At 34.3% G+C, this 17,968-nt stretch overlaps 2 protein-coding genes across 3 annotated transcripts; both read right to left on the bottom strand.

The window, feature by feature from the left end:
* Positions 1-507: 507 nt before the first annotated feature.
* On the bottom strand, positions 508-4,625 carry LOC117970026 (uncharacterized). Its single transcript, XM_034917932.2, has 5 exons — positions 4,497-4,625; positions 2,647-2,946; positions 1,821-2,006; positions 1,460-1,558; positions 508-865 (listed from the first exon to the last, which is right to left on the bottom strand). Exons 1-5 carry the CDS (start codon positions 4,555-4,557, stop codon positions 762-764), a joined length of 750 nt encoding a protein of 249 aa, XP_034773823.2. The 5' UTR covers positions 4,558-4,625; the 3' UTR covers positions 508-761.
* Positions 4,626-8,959: 4,334 nt separating this feature from the next.
* Positions 8,960-17,048, bottom strand: LOC117412861 (uncharacterized). 2 transcript variants are annotated; one of them, XM_058996740.1, is made up of 8 exons: positions 16,775-17,048; positions 15,013-15,318; positions 13,587-13,844; positions 13,199-13,314; positions 11,758-12,012; positions 10,776-10,871; positions 10,446-10,541; positions 8,960-9,997 (listed from the first exon to the last, which is right to left on the bottom strand). In XM_058996740.1, the coding sequence occupies exons 4-8, from the start codon at positions 13,290-13,292 to the stop codon at positions 9,765-9,767; spliced, it is 774 nt and encodes a 257-aa protein (XP_058852723.1). In that variant the 5' UTR covers positions 13,293-13,314; positions 13,587-13,844; positions 15,013-15,318; positions 16,775-17,048; the 3' UTR covers positions 8,960-9,764. The 2 variants fall into 2 exon arrangements, with proteins under 2 accessions (XP_058852723.1, XP_058852722.1); XM_058996739.1 differs by having other exon boundaries at positions 13,199-13,844.
* Between the last annotated feature and the right edge of the window lie 920 nt (positions 17,049-17,968).

The raw sequence follows: 17,968 nt of genomic DNA, 5'->3' as shown, positions 1-17,968 counted from the left end.
ATTTCCCTTTCTTTCACTGAATATACCTTACAAAGACATTACAATTAGTCAATTTTCAAAGAGAGATACTTGCCTAGGTCTAGTGTGTCTGCATCCAATTCAGAAATCACGTCTGAGGAGGAATCACATTTCTTCAGATTCATTTTGACATATTCCTCTTTAAAATAATTTAAAGAAAAACTAAACATATTTTAAAAAATCAAAACAAGCACATAAAGAAAATCTGAGACTACTTTTAACCAGCACTGTAGCTGAAAAGTAAATTATTTGTTTATTTAGCAGACGCCTTTATCCAAGGCAACTTACAGAGATAAGGGTGTGTGAACTATGCATCAGCTGCAGAGTCACTTACAACTACATCTCACCCGAAAGACGAAGCACAAGTGACTTGCTTAGGGTCACACAATGAGTCAGTGATTGAGGTGGGATTTGAACCAGGGACCTCCTGATTACAAGCCTTTTCTTTAACCACTGGACCACAGAGCCTCATTAAAGAGTTAATTGATAACTGGGTAATGACAATTAATACTTTAAAAGATTGCATATACAAACTAATTTAAAAACCTAATGCAACCTTTGTAGCTTCACCTCTTGACTCCCAGGTGCCATTTTGCACTTTGTACCTTTTATTAAGATCAGTCTGGTTTGTTTGTTTTCACTGTGGAAGCTTATCTGTAGAAAGTTTGATGAAGCACACAGGCTCTTTTAATACAGATCCTCCTCTGGCTTGTGAAATAAACAACTCTCTTCCTGACTTGGAGCTACTTGCCTTCCAGTTCTGTGGCCTTGGTGGACGGGGGACTCTGCTCCTCGGTGTGGCTCTTCATTTCTTCCCTTCTGGTATTATTCCATACCACATATTGCCCTATTAAACCAATAACACATATATTAAACTCGGACTGACCAAAACAGTATTTGTGCAATATTTAAAAAATGACTTATTCAGAATGTTTGCTAAGGTGATCAATTGGTACGGGAACAGTTAATAATAATAATAATAATAATAATAATAATAATAATAATAATAATAATAATAATAATAATAATAATTTGAAGTTATTTGCTCTTGAAACTATCATTTTAAAGCCTTCATTTAAAAAACATGCAACCTTCATGGACCCTATATTTCTGATTAGAAATGAACTGCAGAAATGCATTATTGCTGTTCTGGTGTTGGGCAGACTGCTTGTCCTAAAGGTAATCTACAGAGGCAATACAATTGTATAGTCATGGTTATAGAGCAGGCATGTACCATAACAGAACAAACAGCAGTCAACCAATCATGATTAGTGGATGAACTGCATTGTCTTTCCGTATGTTAAGGGAAAAGTATTGTGTATTATCAGTGGCAGCCTTCTAGCAATGGTTTGTAAAAAAAACAAACCTAGTATACATATTACAACCAAGGGGGAAAATGAAAGAAAAAAAAAAAACATTAAACATTAAAGTTGCTTCTCACCTTTATTTTGGTTTATGGTTTTTAGTTCTTTTAATATAAGTATGAAAATGATTATCACGAAAGTTCCAGCAAGACATACCACTGTTGCTACTCGACCTGCTGTAACCACAAAAAAAACCAGTAAAAAAATGTACAAATTATTTATGTTAACTGTACTGTAGTTTATCTTGACAGCTCTCACTTTGTCATATTTATATTTTCATGTTTTTCTGATGTTATCTATGTGCAGCAACACAGCAAGGGAGTACTTCAATTCTATGTAATACATGTATATCCATCTTTTCTAGTTTGTTTCTAAAAATGATGCTAAATGCACATCAATTCTAGATCTTCCATACAGCATACATGTAGTGTTTCTTACCTGAGCGGCTCCTTTTCTCAACAGCAACAGTGCAGATAAGATCTATAAGAACAGTTTCCTGATGGTTTGTGTTTTTACTTGGCACTTCATTCCAATGGAAATATACACTGTCCCCCTCCTCTACTGCGCAGACCAGTGCTGCTTCTCCAGGCATCACACAGGTAGAGTTTTTCTCAGGCTGGGAGACTGTTTCAGAAAAAGACCATTTGTAATGCAAGACAAGGATTTATTCCTTATATTGTTAATGTTGCTGGTTGAGAGCTAGATTATTTTAGAAAATCCTCTTTTCCATCTGGACACTTATCACTCTTCCTTAAATGCACTTTACTTGCTCTTATTTGCTCCCTATTTTACTGCATTTAACCCTATACTTTAGAGTACTGTAATCTGTCAAGTGTCATTTAATCTGTAGTATTTTGTATTTAATTATATCCTGATGTAACTGTCACTGACACTGTTATCTGCTCCGTTATTGAATCGTATTTTGTCATATACTTGTACTTGCAAGAACCGAAGTGATTGTATTTTATCTTGCTCTTAATTGTATTAATACTTGTACTGTGATTCTTGAAATGTATTTTTGTTCACGACTGTAATTCGCCCTGGATAAGGGCGTCTGCTAAGAAATAAATAATAATAATAATAACAGGGAGAGTACAATGAAGGGACAAAGCAAACTACACTGAATACAGTACAATGTTTCATCATTGGTTGATTCCTGCTCTCATTCACTGTTATAGAATAACCTAACCTGCAAGATGACACACTTACCGTAATACAGGTAAGTACAACATGTCACTTAAGAACGGGCATAATAAAACCTCACCTTGTGTGTGCAGATGGATGCTTTCCCTGAGTATATTTATCCCTTCCTTATTAAACACCTCCAGCAGGTAATGTCCAATGTCATTGTTATTAATCATGGCCAGCTTGAGGGTCCCATTGGGAAACACCTCTGCTCTGTTTTCAAAACCAAAATAAGGCATAAACCTTCCATTTTTAAACTTCGCCAAGTTTTGGCTGTCCTTCTTCCACAACAAATTAGTACAATTCCCATTCGCTAGTTGAAGGAACACAGGTTTCACCCGACACCGAATCACACTTTCTTTACTGTTTTCTCCAACAACTGAAAAAAAATATATATATTATCCATATACTTGTAATATGTCTATATTCAAACACCTAATGGCGTATATGATAATATACTGAATGGATAAAATCCAAGACAGTGTTGAGGATGTTATACTGTTGAGCAACAGTGTTGTCTCAAAGTACACTTGATGGGTCCTCTAGTTGTAGCTATTTTAGGACAGGTGCTTTGGTCTTTCCTTGTTTTAAAGTCCTGTTTTCAATAATACATTCAGTTCCACTTCCACTCTGAGTGTGACTTCAACCTAATGTGTCATTCTGCCCGGCTCCTGTTGCTCCGGACCCTTTGTGATGTGTTCCTCTAGAGCAGGGTTTCCCAATCCTGGTCCTGGGGGACCCCTGTGTCTGCTGGTTTTCATGCCAACTGAGTTCTTAATTACTTAACTGAACCCTTAATTGAACTATTCATTAGCTTAATTAGACCTTTTTTTAATTGTTTTCAGCTTTTAAACAGTTGGGGATTTCAAGTTAACTATAGAATTTTATAAGTAACTTGAAATTGGCAACTTTTTAGGAGCTGAGAACAATTACAATTATTAGTTCAATTAGGGGCCAATGCAAAATCCTTTTCTGAGTGTCTGAGGTGAATTCTTTATAAGAAAGTCTGTTTTAACTAGAGGGATCTGCAATTGAACCACATGTGCTTTGTCAGGGACATGACAATTGAATACATTTCAAGTTTAAATAATGATAATAATAATAAATAATAAATACAAGCTTACTCAATTCCTCTACATGCAAGATCAATTGCATGCAAGATCAGCATTATTTCAATTTTGCCTTTACTGGTTGGTTTCAATAAGCATTTTTTCTCAATTTACTTTTTTAGTAAGCAAGCATGAATACATGAAGCATTTTTGTGCTGAACCCTCCAAAACTTCACACTGATTGAGGAAGACAGAGAAACAAATCTGTAGGCAAGACAAACAGTGAGGAATAGCTTAATGATTTCAAGAGCTAATTAAATAAATAAAAACAAATAGAGAACAGCAGACAAGGACACATAGGAAATACAAATGAACAGGATATTAGTGCAAGATATCAGCAACAAAAAAAATAGTCATCTTGATAACAAACAAACAAAAAATATATACAATATGAGTTCAGGCAGTGTCAGAGAGAGGGACAAAGGGTGTACATACCTCTCTGGATCTCAAAAGGGAAAAGTAGAGCTGAAGCTCAAAAACTAGGACCACGTCATCAATTTGCGGCATAAAAGCAAGTACATTCTGATGATGTGAGTTACTGAATTTATAGCAGCATTTTTAGACAAAATCTCCTTTTTTGTATATATTTAACGCAGTGGCATTTTTAGACTGCTTTGCTACTGCTTAATAACCAGCAAAGACTATAATAAACTGCAAGACTGTCCAGCTACCAACCCCTTTAACCCATTGTTTATCTATTCATACCATGGCTGAAAGGGGGGCCCCATTTGTCCACCACATGGCCACAGAGGGGTAAGGCCAGCCCTAATATATATATATATATATAATTTTTTAAGTTCAGGAACAAAAAAATATTTACCTTGTGTGAACAGAAAACAAAAAACGATCCATTGTGAAAATCTTTGATTAGAGCAGATCATTATTAGGTCCTGTAGAAGTAAAAGATCTTACAAGCAACAAAAGCTTTAAACTGCCTTCTTAAGGATCAGAGCAATCAGTCACTCTGACAGTAACTCTGCTTGGTAATTGTGGCTGAGGAAGTGGTCACAAATGGAACGTTCAGTAATATTAAAGACATTGCAAAAGTCTTGTAAAGATAAACAGGTAATTATACATTTGAACTAAACATGAGAAAACTTAAAAGCTTTGAAAAGGTTTATATAATGTATTGGAAAAGATGGTGCTTTTTAAAACTGTTAAAGATAAAGTTCTAACACGTAAATGGTTATGAAGTACACAGGATTTAAGATGACTGTACATATACATGTACTATATAATATTCTTAGTATAACACATTGTTAAAAACACATATTGTAACAATATGCCATTTATAGCCCCATTTGTAGTAATTTCTCCAATTGATCAGCATATACCTGAGAACCGCACCATAAAGCTGGTCAACATGGAGCATTGTTTTGTTTGTTTGTTTGTACGTTTGTTTGTTTTTTATTATTTTTGTATGTTATCTGTTATAAATTGTGATGGGGAGGATGAGCATTAGTAAAAGATTGTCAGCTAATCAAAATACTATTATATCGTCAGTGATCTAGGTTCTGCTATGCTCTGGAACCCAGGTGGTTAAATGCTTCAGAAGTTCAGGATGTTACCGTGGTGGTGCACAGTGTCTATTCCTACCACACCAGTCATACAGTAAAGGGAACCCAGCAAAAAACAGCACATCACTTCCCCTTCACTGCATTTCAAACTGATCACTTCACATACAATAAGGAGTGCAGATAGCATACTGTTTGAATGGGTTCTTTTCCTTCATGGACCTAAAACTTGAATATAGTCAATGCTCAACTGATTACCAGCCTGCTCTCAGAGGCTGTTCAGTATGTTTCACTTTTATAGTCACCTAAGCTATAACTACTGTAAGCAAGACATATACATTTCCTGTTTTAAGAAATTCCTAATAAGACTTTTTGTAGATAATAAATATAAGTAATTATTAAATACAATTTGCACATCTCTTGAAGAAATGTAGTAATTTGTGTTGAATTATCTGTCAAGTTCCCTATAAGGCACGTGTCTGGGGATGTGTTGCTTCAGACTGAAATCGAATTTTTGTGAATGGAGTTCTGTGCAAATGCATTGGAGCTGCCCGCATAAAGAAGACATATTCTAAAATAACATATAGAAACGTATATTATATATGAGCAACCTGCAGGGTATCCAACCACAGAACCCTTGAGATCTATTATCTCTATACTTTTTGTCCTTGTTTTCTTCTTATTTAAGGCATTCTTTTTAGTTTGTTTTTTAAATGTTCATCCCCTTGTCATTAATACATTGTGTTGCCCCGAGAAAACACCACACTGTTAAGGCAGTAAAAACAAAGCACACACAGTTAGGTTCAGTGCTTTGTTACATAGCAAAAACCAAACTAGAAAGTGTATATTAACAGTACATGTATAGGCCTTCATGTTCAATAATTTATAAGAAACAAATGAACTACCAAAAAACGGAAAATGAATAATTAGCTTGTAAATGTTTGCTAAGTTATACTGTATCTCTTGGGTGGTAAATCAGTCTGAGCCATCCCTATATTTGTTATTTTAATTGGTGAAGAACTCTAGAAAGCAATTGCTTTCTGGTGAGAAGACATAGATTGCACTTTGAGCACTTAAGAACATAAGAAAAGTTTGGGAACAAGAAAAGCCATTTAGCCCATCAAGGCCTGTCCCTTGTTAGAACCCCATTCTCCCCTTCTGGGGGGGGGGGGGGGGGGGGAATCTAATTTAAAAGCACAGAATCTAGTATTTTTTATGTTTCCAGTGTTTTAGATCCTTTGTGACCTGGTGGGCTATTCCATGCATTTATAACTCTCTGTGTAAAAAAGTGCTTCCTACCTTCTGTTCTAAACTTACTTTTACTGAGCTTCCATGTATACCTTCTTGTTCTACTCTCTGTGCTAAATTAAGCTAAGTAGTGTCTTAGGTTAACTTTATCTGTACTGGTTATGATTTTATAGACTTCAATCAAGACCCCTCTTTCCCTTCTTTTTTCTAGGCTGAATATATTTAATTATATTAACCTATCCTCATAGCTCATGTCATGAAGTCATGGGATCAGCCTAGTTGCCCTTCTCTGTACCTTCTCGAGTGTCTTTTTGTAGTGAAGTGTCCAAAACTGCACATAGTATTCTAGGTGGGGTCTAACTAGGGCATTGTATAATCTTAGCATAACCTCTCTAGACTTGTATACCATGCTTTTTGCAATATAGCCTAACATTCTATTTGCATTTTAAATTGCTTCACCACACTGGTGAGATACTTTTAATGACAACTCTTTCGCTTTTTATATGCTGTATGAAATTATTGTTTTCGGCTACTTTCCAAAATTCTTGAGCACTTTTTTAAGTTTCACGAGCATGTAAATACTCCCCATGGAACTGTAATATTGCTTTAAATCTTGTGAGAAAGAACAATTCTCCGCTCCAGTAATTGTGATCTAATTTTGAACCTCACACTCATGTTACAATCCTCCAATAAAAATGTAGGAATGTGCTGCCACTCAGTAGATGAGGTGGGTTTAAAGTATTCAGAACAAATCAATGCAATATACTGTATTTTATTTTATTTTTTCACAGGGAAAGGGGTCAAATCAATGAATTGAGCAACCATTTCCAGTGTTTTTCCGGTGTTTATTGGATAAGCACCGATTTCATTTTTTTTTTGTAACCGATAATTAGTAGCCCTAGTTATAATCCACCATTGCCACCTAGAGGTGTATGTGAAAGATTTTAAATAAAACATGTGGTAGACAAAGCATGTGGTAATATACATTTATACAGGTTACTAAAGCACTATTTTAGGGCAGAGGTCATTCCCTAGTTATCTGTGCAGTAGGTATTATAGGATTTCCACCTGATACAACCTAAATTCCTATGTGATTCAAATTAAGTTTATATTTTCAGTTGAGGTTCTAATAAAGAAAATAAAGTCTGAGAATCAGTGTATGCTAATGATTAAGAAAGGCTGTGGCTAATTATATTATTATTATTATTATTATTATTATTATTATTATTATTATTATTATTATTATTATTATTATTATTATTTAAGGCATACTTAGGCTTATTGTTGCCATCAGCATATTTATTATAGGTCAAAACAAGGGCCAAGTTAAAAACAAAAGTGTTTGCAAAGATTTGCAAATGGCCAAAGTGCAAATGTATCGTAGCTCCCCTTTATGGAAAGTATACAATATGTGAGCATGCATTATAGACTAGTCTAATTACTTTGCCGTTTCGTTACAAGTGCTTAGTCAGATACCACCTTTTATGATTTTCCAATTTAGTCATTGTCAATTTAATACAAACATTTTTATTAAATTAACCTCAAAATATATTATTAATAAGCCACACAGTATTTGGCAGTTTTTTGTTTATGTTTTTTGGTAGTGGAAGGATACTGTTTAAAACTGGATGCGTTTGGTAGGAAACTGGGACTGTTCCAATAATACAGGAACTTGTGCCATACTGTAGACTGTGATCAAATAAGGTAATACTATACAGAGATCTGATCCTTTCCATAAATACATTAAAAATATATATTAAGTTCTGTAACTTTCCAGTACAGAATATTACTACAGTAGTAAACAACGGGCAATGTAATCCCTTACTGCTAGTGGCCTAGCTGTTAAAGTCACTATTTTAATTGGGTATAAATAGAAATGTAACCCGTTACAGTAACAGGAAGTGTAAAAATGAACCAGAAAGTTCCATCAAAGCTTTTTGAAATTGCATTTAACAGAGAACTGTATTCACAGTACTCTTTATATTCACATATATTGTAGTTTTACTTTTGGGAACAATCCCTGAGATGTCCTAAGAAGATAGAAAATCTGCAAATCTTTAGAAAAAAGCAGGGAAAGGGGATAGATTCGGTACATACAGGCCACCCCCCATTTCGGTGGGAAAAAGATTCAACCCCCCCAACCCCACTTAGTCAGGATTTGGGGTGATTTTTAACCGTTTCAGAGTCTGAGAGGTCTTGTCATTATACTGTCTCAATTATCTTAATACTATTATTAAAAACAAAGGTTGTAACCATGTACAACCTACAACAAATAAGTGTGATCACTTTCAAAAGAACATTTGGCCATGTGGGGTCCTGTTCAGATCTTGTTCAGAAGAATAAATCTATTGAGATGTCATAGTCAACCATGCTTAATAAAACCGAGTTTAAATTACGATGTGTGACTGCAATGGAGTAATATTTTACAGCAATCAACCTCAGAAAATACAAGAAAGGTATACAACACACATAAGGAAACACATCTACTTAAAATTAAAAAAAATTAAAATAAAAAACCTTTATTAGTACACCTAATGCAATTGCTTAGCATATTTTAGATGAAAAACTTTACATGTAAAAAGCAAAAAAAAATTAGCAGGGCTAATGCTTATGTCAACTAGAACTGAATAGAGGCTCCTAAACTTAAAGCCAAGCAACTTAAAACAGACTTAACAAATGGTTAACAATGGTTTCGGCACATGTGTGCCTTCATTAGGATAGTTGATCAAATTCACTCAGGAGTTCTATATTAGTTCCAATTAACAAGTCAGAAACAGTTTTTCAAACCGCAACTATCACATTAACTTAATTAATGTGATATACAAACATTTATCAATCATCCATAATTAATCACAAATGATCAGCTTCTGGTCATTAATACAATTTCATAATTAAACCACTAAAATTCTAAAGTGCTAAAATACATACAGGGAAGAACTCTGCTATAGGAAAGGGATGTAATCCAGTTTGATGTGCTATTCTGATGAATGCACATTTGTGCCAAAACCGGAAGAATGCTATGCCTTTTTAAAAAATAAATATGATAAAGAAATTATTATATATTAATATTTTGTGTGTGCTATAAATTTGTTCTTTGCACGTGCAAGAAATTGGATGTATGTTTATTCCGCTTGGCAGCACCTAATTGAGGATAATGATATAGACTTTCTGAATAATGCTTTTGCTGGAGAACACCTGTAGCGCAATACGGTTCATTTATATACTGTATATATATATATATATATATATATATATATATATATATATATATATATATATATATATATATGTATATATATAAATACAGTACCAAACAATGCCTTCAATTATATATTTCTTTGTTTGTTAATAGCAGCATAAACCACGCTGTCATCCTGTTGTTGATTATTCTTGTCTTTCTCCTTAACTTCATCATAATCCACAGATTCGTCATGAATAGGTTTCTTCTTCTTCTCTTTTATAACAACCTGGGCATAAACCAGCTCACTGTCCTCTTTAGGCTTGCATTTGGATTTCTTTTTTCCACCTTTTTTAATAACCTGAGTATAAAGTTGGTCATCTGTTAAAAAAAAAAACATAGATATAAAAGCAAATAACTTCCAGTGAACCATTTTGTAAAAAAAAAAAAAACAACCTCTGGACGCACTGGTAAAATCTGATCTAACTTCGCTGACCACTGCAAATACTGAAAAAAGAAAAAAGTTTTTATGATGAGTGTATAAGAACTGTATGAGATGAGTGATTTAAATAAGAGCTCATAGAATTTCACAAAGGAATGATAGTTTGTAAAAACAGTGGAGTCTTTAAGAGTGTATTGTTTGGGTAATGTTTTTGTTGATTGTATCCTCCAACGATAACACAAAATGATCAAAAGAAAAGCATCTAGGCGTATTGTTCAAGCAATACATTGTTAGTTTATATGTTTTCAAATCCTCACCACCCGTCCACTCATTTAGATTAACATACACATGTATACAAGTGAAAAAGTGACCTGTAGAGATACTTGCCTTGGATTGCTGTGCTTGCAGTCTCTGGTATCATTGTGGATAGGGAAGCTTGCTGTTCATCACTCCTGTTTTGTGTAATCACCGAATGGGCATTCTCTTTATAACAAACAAGAAGAAACTATTATCTCGTGTTTCTCTCTTTTAAAGAAAAACTAAGAATCTTTTTTTTTTTTAATGCTTAAGCCTGGAAGATTTGATTCTATCTATATCTGAGACACAACAGGCCTCAAAAGACACATGTGGGTGTTGTCTAGCACTTTTTTGCAACATGGCAAGAAACCTTCAAATCAGGATGCGTTGTTGTGCAAAATAAAAAAAAAAAAACCTCACCCTTCCTTTTTTTATTCTTACACATGCACAAGAGTGTAAATGAAAGCATGACGATCACAAGAAGAGCACTTCCACCAAGGACATATTTAAGAATATCTGTAAATAAATAAAAAAATGGAATGCGTATGCTTATAATGTTTTTCAATATGTTAATACACTCATTAAGCCTTTCTGTCCTAACTGGTAGACATTGTGTCTGTGCTAAGTATTTACCAAATTGTCAGTTATCAATACTGTATGGTGGTGTGGGTTTGCAGAAGTACATTTAAAGTGAGTAAGACGGAGAAAGAAAAAGGTCTGTACAGGTCAGGTCATAAAAGACACATACAGGAGAGGAATGATGATCACAAAATAGCTTCACCACAAACATATGTCAAGGCACTAGGAAATATGAAATATAAATATTAAATATAACTCCACCTGATTATATACTATAGTAATTTATTAAAAATGGCATGCAGAGGTTTTCATGAGTTGTGCATGTTTTGTAACGTGTGCAGTAGAGTTATTCTAGTATATTATGGTGTTTTAGATAAGGTACTAGAGTCATGTCACGTTAAACGTACCTCTGCAAACCCACCAACAGACAGTATTGATAAGAGTGAACATACACCGGTGCGACTTATACAGTTATACAGACTTATGTGGTAGTTGCTGTTTGAAATCTCCTGTGATCTTCATGAATGTTTAAAACTGATGTCTAAAATAGTGTCTGTGATGTGACCTAAAGAAACGTATGTGATATGAAATGTCACAAACATCTGTGAACCTTTAGAACAGTACATTTGCTGTGTGCCTTCATTTCCATATAATTGCATTGAACTGAATATTTAAATACATTTGAAAATGTAAATCTTAAACATTATCTGTAAGATATTTAGACAGTCATTAGACTTCCAACACATCTGTAAATGACTAATCCATACAGTAATTGCGACCTAATCAATATTAACTGAAATGAATAAATAAAGAAATAAAGTACCGGCATCCTCTGCATTACTGGCATCACCAGGCTCTGTGGTTAAATTACCAGAGCAATTTGAAGAGCAGGTTTGTAGACTGCAAAATGCAATCCCATGTGTATAGTTTGTTATTATTATGCTCTTATTGATTAAGAACTGAAAAGCCCCTCCTGCTTTATCCCCAGATAATATGATAACCGTCCCATTCTTCAGGGTGCAATGGAAGTGGGTTACTAGATTGGGTGTGGATGTCAGATTCATCTTGGGTTCAGAACCTGGTAAAGAGAAATAGATTCAAGTTAGTGATAAGCTGTTCTCCGTGCAGGTTCTGCTGAAGAATGGAGTTGGAGGTGTCCGTGCAGGCTTTCTGTTTTGGGAACACTGTTGTTTATTATTACTTGTTAGTTTGATATTTTTTAACCTATTTGAAATTGCTGGTAAAGACACCAAAAATGCATATGCTACTCTGAAAAAGTAAAAATAAATATAGAAAAAAATGCCCTTTCATGTGGTGGTGTGGTGCTATTGTTGTGTATCATAATAGGTCTCTATATCAAGTGTCGACCTCTCTTTACTGGAAGGGGAAACCCAAAGTGTGAGAGTAACTGCATTTTTGAACTGATAAGTCAGAGATCTTATTTAACGTACAAACCTTATTTGGTGAAAGATCATGTAGCCTAGAAGTACTGCCTGTACATACTAAGAACCTGGTGGGCTTTATATAGTTCACAGTTTATGTGATTTAAATAAAAATATATCAGAAGCGTAACAATCTAATAAATATGTTAGATATCAGTATAGATCATTTCAACAGGCAGCACCAGTACAGAATAATTAGCAGACTTCATAAATCAAGTAAAATGGTGATGAACCCTCATGGCAAATTAACATGAGACACACCTAACTGGTTGTAGTGATCTAATCCCTTCAATGCTTCATTACAGTATGCAATCCTAACATACCATCTTGAGTCAGCAGATTGTTTTAAATGATACCTTTCAGTTTGATTTAAAAAATACAGAACTGTGTTATGACCAGAGTTATTTTCTTATTTTATAGCACTATTCAATCCAACGTCCTAGGAAGAGCATTCCCCTACCATACAAATATTAGTGTTCAGCAGAAGATTATGTTGAAACATAAAATAAAGAAGTGGACACACTATTAAAAATGAAACTGCTGATAAAGTGTGGTGAATAAGTTCATTTCTGCTAAACTGTCTGCTCTACAGTATGAAAAGCAAATTCTAAATTAAATTTAAATACAAGGAGGAAAGACCATTGTATGAATACACACACAAGGCAGGCTAATGCAGATCAATTCAGATGTAACTATACATTTTCAGAATAACATGAGAAAGATACCATGAAAGAAGAGTATACCCAGTCCCCTGTGACTTCAGTATGTGACTTTGTACTGGATACAAGGAGAGGCAGATTTAAACATTAAATCATTTCTTACCTGAGCAGTTTGACTTCACAGAGTCAGTCACTCTGCTCTTCATTGATTTGGTTTTTAGCAATGCAGAGAAGAACTCCAGTGACATTTTCTTCATTATTACAATGTGTTCTTTATCACTGAAATAAGCAAGGTTGGTATATAGCAGCACTCCATCTAAACTGCAGTTAATGAAGCATTATCTGTTTATGTATACATTTCTTTTAATGGTTTTGTATCTCAAAAGTAGGCACACTGTGTTTGATTCTTAAAAAATAACAAGGTCCTAAAATGTCTACTACCTATACACTGTTTTTAATTTCTTAATAATTGTTGATGTGTCTGATATAGAAACAACAAGGCAGCTCTATATAAAGCAAGGCAAGACAAATAACATGTTTATTTTTCCTACCTGAGCAGTTTGGTATCACAGAGTCGCTCTGGTTTGTGCTGACTTGGTTTGTAGCAATGCAGACAAGATTACCTGAGACATGCTTCTTCAATATTACAACATATTCTTCATCACTAAAGTAAGCAAGGCTGGGATTCAGCGGCACTCCATCTAAACTCCAGTTAAATGAAACATTATCCCCTTTATACACTGTGCAGACCAGCAGCACCTCCCCTTGGGACAGACAGGTCGAGTGTACCTCAGGTTGGGAGACAGCCTCTGAAAAAGAGGGGCTTTTCAGTTAGGATTTACATCATGTTAAAACACCCCAAACCCACTTCCAACACAACACAGGGAAAATGCATTTGGCATCAGTGGTGTAGGGTGCCACATTTAAACTGTTTATTGCAAAAGGTTTTGCATTCTCGATTGTCACCTTTTACCTTTGTTTTAACCACCCTTATTATCCTTGATGTAACCAGGCTACATACAGTATTAATGAAGTTAAGATCCATGTAGTATACAATATAATTCCAATAGCAGCTCTTGTTTATATTTAAACACTTCAGGAAAAAAATTATCTACTTTTGAATCTATCTTTTTTCTAGATATCTACTATATAGCACTTCATGTTAAAACAATAGACGATGCTATATCAACCCTGTACTTTTTGATAAATGTTGAAGGAAGTGAAAAGGAAAAATTCCAGAAAGGAATAAAAAGATTTGAACAGTAAAATAAAGCATGAAAACTATGAATTGCCTCTAAATATTTTCACTGCTGAAGTAATATCAGGTTGAGTGAGTGAGATCAGAATACAACAAATCAGGTTTCTCAAATCTCAAAGGAGTTTATGACAAGATTTCTAAATAGTAAATGTACCGATTGTTAGCTAGAGTTTAAATCCAGGCTCTATCTCCATGCTCGCAGTCTTCTGACCGTAACTCTAATTGCTGAACATTTATACTTTCTTCAAGGGACAATGCCATTTAGCGTGGTACAGTGTGTAGATATGATCATTGTTCATCATAATTTAGTATAAAGAAGTATTTTTTTAATGATATGCTGTTTTTAGTTAGGGCTGCATGGGTGCCTACTGTATATCCTTTGGAAATTGCACATGAAAAGCAGTGTGAAACCTGCAGGTTCAGTTGAGGCAGAAGATCAGCAGTTATTATAAATATGTTTCCAAGATAAAAACCACGTTAAAGGACTTTGTTTTATAAAACTTGTAACCATTTGTTATTATTTCTGCTGGTACTTGTCCTATCATATACATACCTGAAAAATAAGTAATTAAATGACAATTTGACTTTTTAAAATAACATGTCAATTTATTTTACACAGTTTAAAATAATAGTTTAAATTTCTCTTAAAACATTAGAAATCAAGGTATTTATCTCTGCACTCGTTTAAGACATGTTTAACTTGAGAAGCGCCAACTCACCTTGAATATAAACCTGCATGCTTCCTTTAAATATGTTAGTTCCATCAGTATTAAACACTTCCACAGAGTAATCTCCTGAATCATTTTTCTGAGTCCTGTCCAGTCTGAGGGTTCCATTAGCAAAAATCTCAGTCCTGTTTATATAAGGATTATTGAAGGCTGTTTTGTTATCCTTAAACGCACCAATGGGTGAGACTCCCTGCTTCCATTTCACATGAACACTGCTGTTCAAGGTCATATTGAAGTGCAGATACACAGAGTGCCCCAGGGCTCCATATACAGGCACACTTATATTTTCTGCAGTAACTGAAACAAAAAAGATATTAGAAGTAAAGTTAAGAGTTTCTGTTGTGGTATAACGTGATGTGCCAAACCCACATAGCCCTGTAAGCAGCACTTTTTAAAATAACATTATTACAGAAAATTCCCAATTGTTATACTTTTTTTTTTCCAAAAAAAACAAAAACACAAATGGATTCTTAAACAATTATGAAATAACTTCGGATGACTTACAAACCCCTAAATGAAATACCTGTGTTGTTTATTTCTGTTTTGGTAACTTTATTGACTACATTTTTTTTTTTTCTTTAAGAACCATGTTAATGTGATCTGGAGTAAAATTCTTTGAGAAACTAAACCCCATCTTTAGAAAGTTACCAGGTGGTGTCTGAATGAATATCAGCACAGAATGGCAGCCGTTGTAAACAAAAGGAACGAGAAGACACAACTGATCAAGAAAGAAGGGATTTAAAAGATATATGTGCCAGCAGTCTTGGTTTTAATGTGTCAGTTACACAATGTGAAAGCAATTTGTTTTTAACACAATTCTTATTCAGCACAATGTACACCCAACTCTACTTAATAACAAAATATTCCATCAGTGGTTTCTGTTGTCATACAAAACACAAGAGAACTAGCTAAAACACAGCATATGTGACTTATATTTAGACCTGTATAGGCACTTTACTGACAGAATGAACATTTCACGATGGATCTAACAATGTATTTCTTTTTTTTTTCTAGAAAAGCTGATGTCTGGCAACAGAACATTTTTAATCTTATCAGTGAGTGGTAATAACCCAACTGAACATATAACAGTACTGTTAAACTGTGAAGTTCATTGTCTGAAGTGATCTGTATTTGATTGTCTTTCCAAAGATCCGGAGCACTGATGTTGACTTGAACAGCTTTCTGCTAAAATAAATACACCTGAAGATAACTAACAGTACAATAGAAGAGACAACAAACCTTCTGTGAGCTTCAAGGTCGAACAACCAAGGAATAAAAGCATACCCTACATAGCATAACACACTCCCCCAACTGTTTTGCATTAGTTCATCTGTAATTACTCGTATGGATACATAATAATTGGACATTAAATTACGAATTATGTTTTTTTAAATTATTTATCGATTACTGATGATGTGTTTATCAAACCAACACTTGCACTGCTTGCATTTACATCCCCCTAAAACACTAACTGGATTGGAGACATTGCCTCACTTTTTTATTTCAGCCTGCTTTTAAGTAAATTACTGTTATTTGTAAAACCTTTCCCAACTGCTTATAAAAACAGTTCTGAAAAATATGATTTTAATTTGTTGGATGAAGACTGTTGTATTTAAATAATACAAAGGCAAATCTTTGAATGCTTAAAATAGGAATAAAATAGGAATACCGTGATCTCACATATGTAATTGCATACTTAACTTATTTTAGTCTGTTTCAAAACACATCAAGTAAATATTAAAAAAATGCTTACCATAAGCAATTAAAGGAACAGCCAAGATGAGCCCAAAAGGAATGCATTCCTTAAGTTTTGCCATTGTACACCCAGTGCAGAGTTCAGACCAAAGCTTTAAATATCGCTGATGAAAATAGGTATAGTTCTCCTAAACAGGAACTAAATGAATGTGACCAACATGCACATCACACTATTATTAAAAGTTTTCTTTATTTGAATGGTTGGTTTTCCTTATCAACCACCCCAAAGCCACTCACCGTTTCCACTAAACCTAGATAAAGAGAAACAAGACACAGATCTTTTTATAACCTTACATTGGCTTGTGTCTTTCAGCAGCTTCTCAAAACATACGTCAGAGAAATCATGTTGAAACCAAGCTCAGCTTACCACCAAGCACTCAACATTATTTTATTTCCTCATCTTCCCATTTTGCAAAAACACCCCTGGTGTCTTCTACTAATTTCAGGGTACCATGTGCACATATAAATATGGTTTGAGCAAAGAAAACAGAAATGCATGAGGAAATGGAACAATGCTTTGTATTTTTATTTTTTTTAAAGTAAGAATTCCTTTTTAAAAATGTTTAAATTGCACCACAGTTTCCAGGAAAATATAAAAAAAACTAAGATAATTTCCAACAAATACATTCAAGGTGGTTCAGTGTTTCCAGTCACCTTTGCAGAATCCTGTTTTGTAAGGTGAAATGAAGAACAAATGCTGCACAACGCCCTTTTGCATTGCTAGTAAATGAATAATATTTCGGGTACTACTGCACTTGAAGACAGATTGCTCATTACAATTATCTGTTGATCAGATATCTCGATAGTTTAGAGGAATTCACCCTGAATTCCTAGATCATATCCAGAACACAACGTCATAGCTTACACTTTTAAAGCTAGGCTCTGACTCCATCCTCCTTTGAATCTGGCCTGTCTTTATAATTTTGAAATAATAATAGAACATGAGATTCTTATGGTACAGTACCTAATCAGGCTGTCTGAAGTGGCTGTATTGTTTTCATTTTCCTTCCAACTCACTCATAGATTCCACTGCTGATGCACTGAAACAGTGACTTTTTATTGTTATTTCTATAAATGTAGGGGTTGGTTGTGTGTAACCAGGCCTAAAACTATCCATTAATAAAACAGCAAGCCCATTACTACGTGTTACTACTCCTGAATGTGAAATACTTGCCACTGTCTGAAGCTGTGT

The sequence above is a fragment of the Acipenser ruthenus genome, chromosome 23 (genome assembly GCF_902713425.1).
Source record: "Acipenser ruthenus chromosome 23, fAciRut3.2 maternal haplotype, whole genome shotgun sequence".
In the NCBI taxonomy this organism is placed as follows: domain Eukaryota; kingdom Metazoa; phylum Chordata; class Actinopteri; order Acipenseriformes; family Acipenseridae; genus Acipenser; species Acipenser ruthenus.
This window is presented reverse-complemented; position numbering and strand designations above follow the sequence as displayed.

Excerpts from the sequence above, each read along its gene's own strand:
- LOC117970026 (XM_034917932.2), bottom strand. The coding sequence starts at position 4,557 with ATGATCTGCTCTAATCAAAGATTTTCACAATGGATCGTTTTTTGTTTT. Across the intron at positions 1,559-1,820 it reads TGAGAAAAGGAGCCGCTCAG|CAGGTCGAGTAGCAACAGTG; the intron begins GTAAGAAACACT and ends TTGTGGTTACAG. Across the intron at positions 866-1,459 it reads AACCATAAACCAAAATAAAG|GGCAATATGTGGTATGGAAT; the intron begins GTGAGAAGCAAC and ends TTGGTTTAATAG.
- LOC117412861 (XM_058996739.1), bottom strand. The coding sequence starts at position 13,292 with ATGAAGAAAATGTCACTGGAGTTCTTCTCTGCATTGCTAAAAACCAAA. Across the intron at positions 10,872-11,757 it reads CAGTAATGCAGAGGATGCCG|ATATTCTTAAATATGTCCTT; the intron begins GTACTTTATTTC and ends ATTTATTTACAG. Across the intron at positions 9,998-10,445 it reads TGCAAGCACAGCAATCCAAG|ATGACCAACTTTATACTCAG; the intron begins GCAAGTATCTCT and ends TTTTTTTAACAG.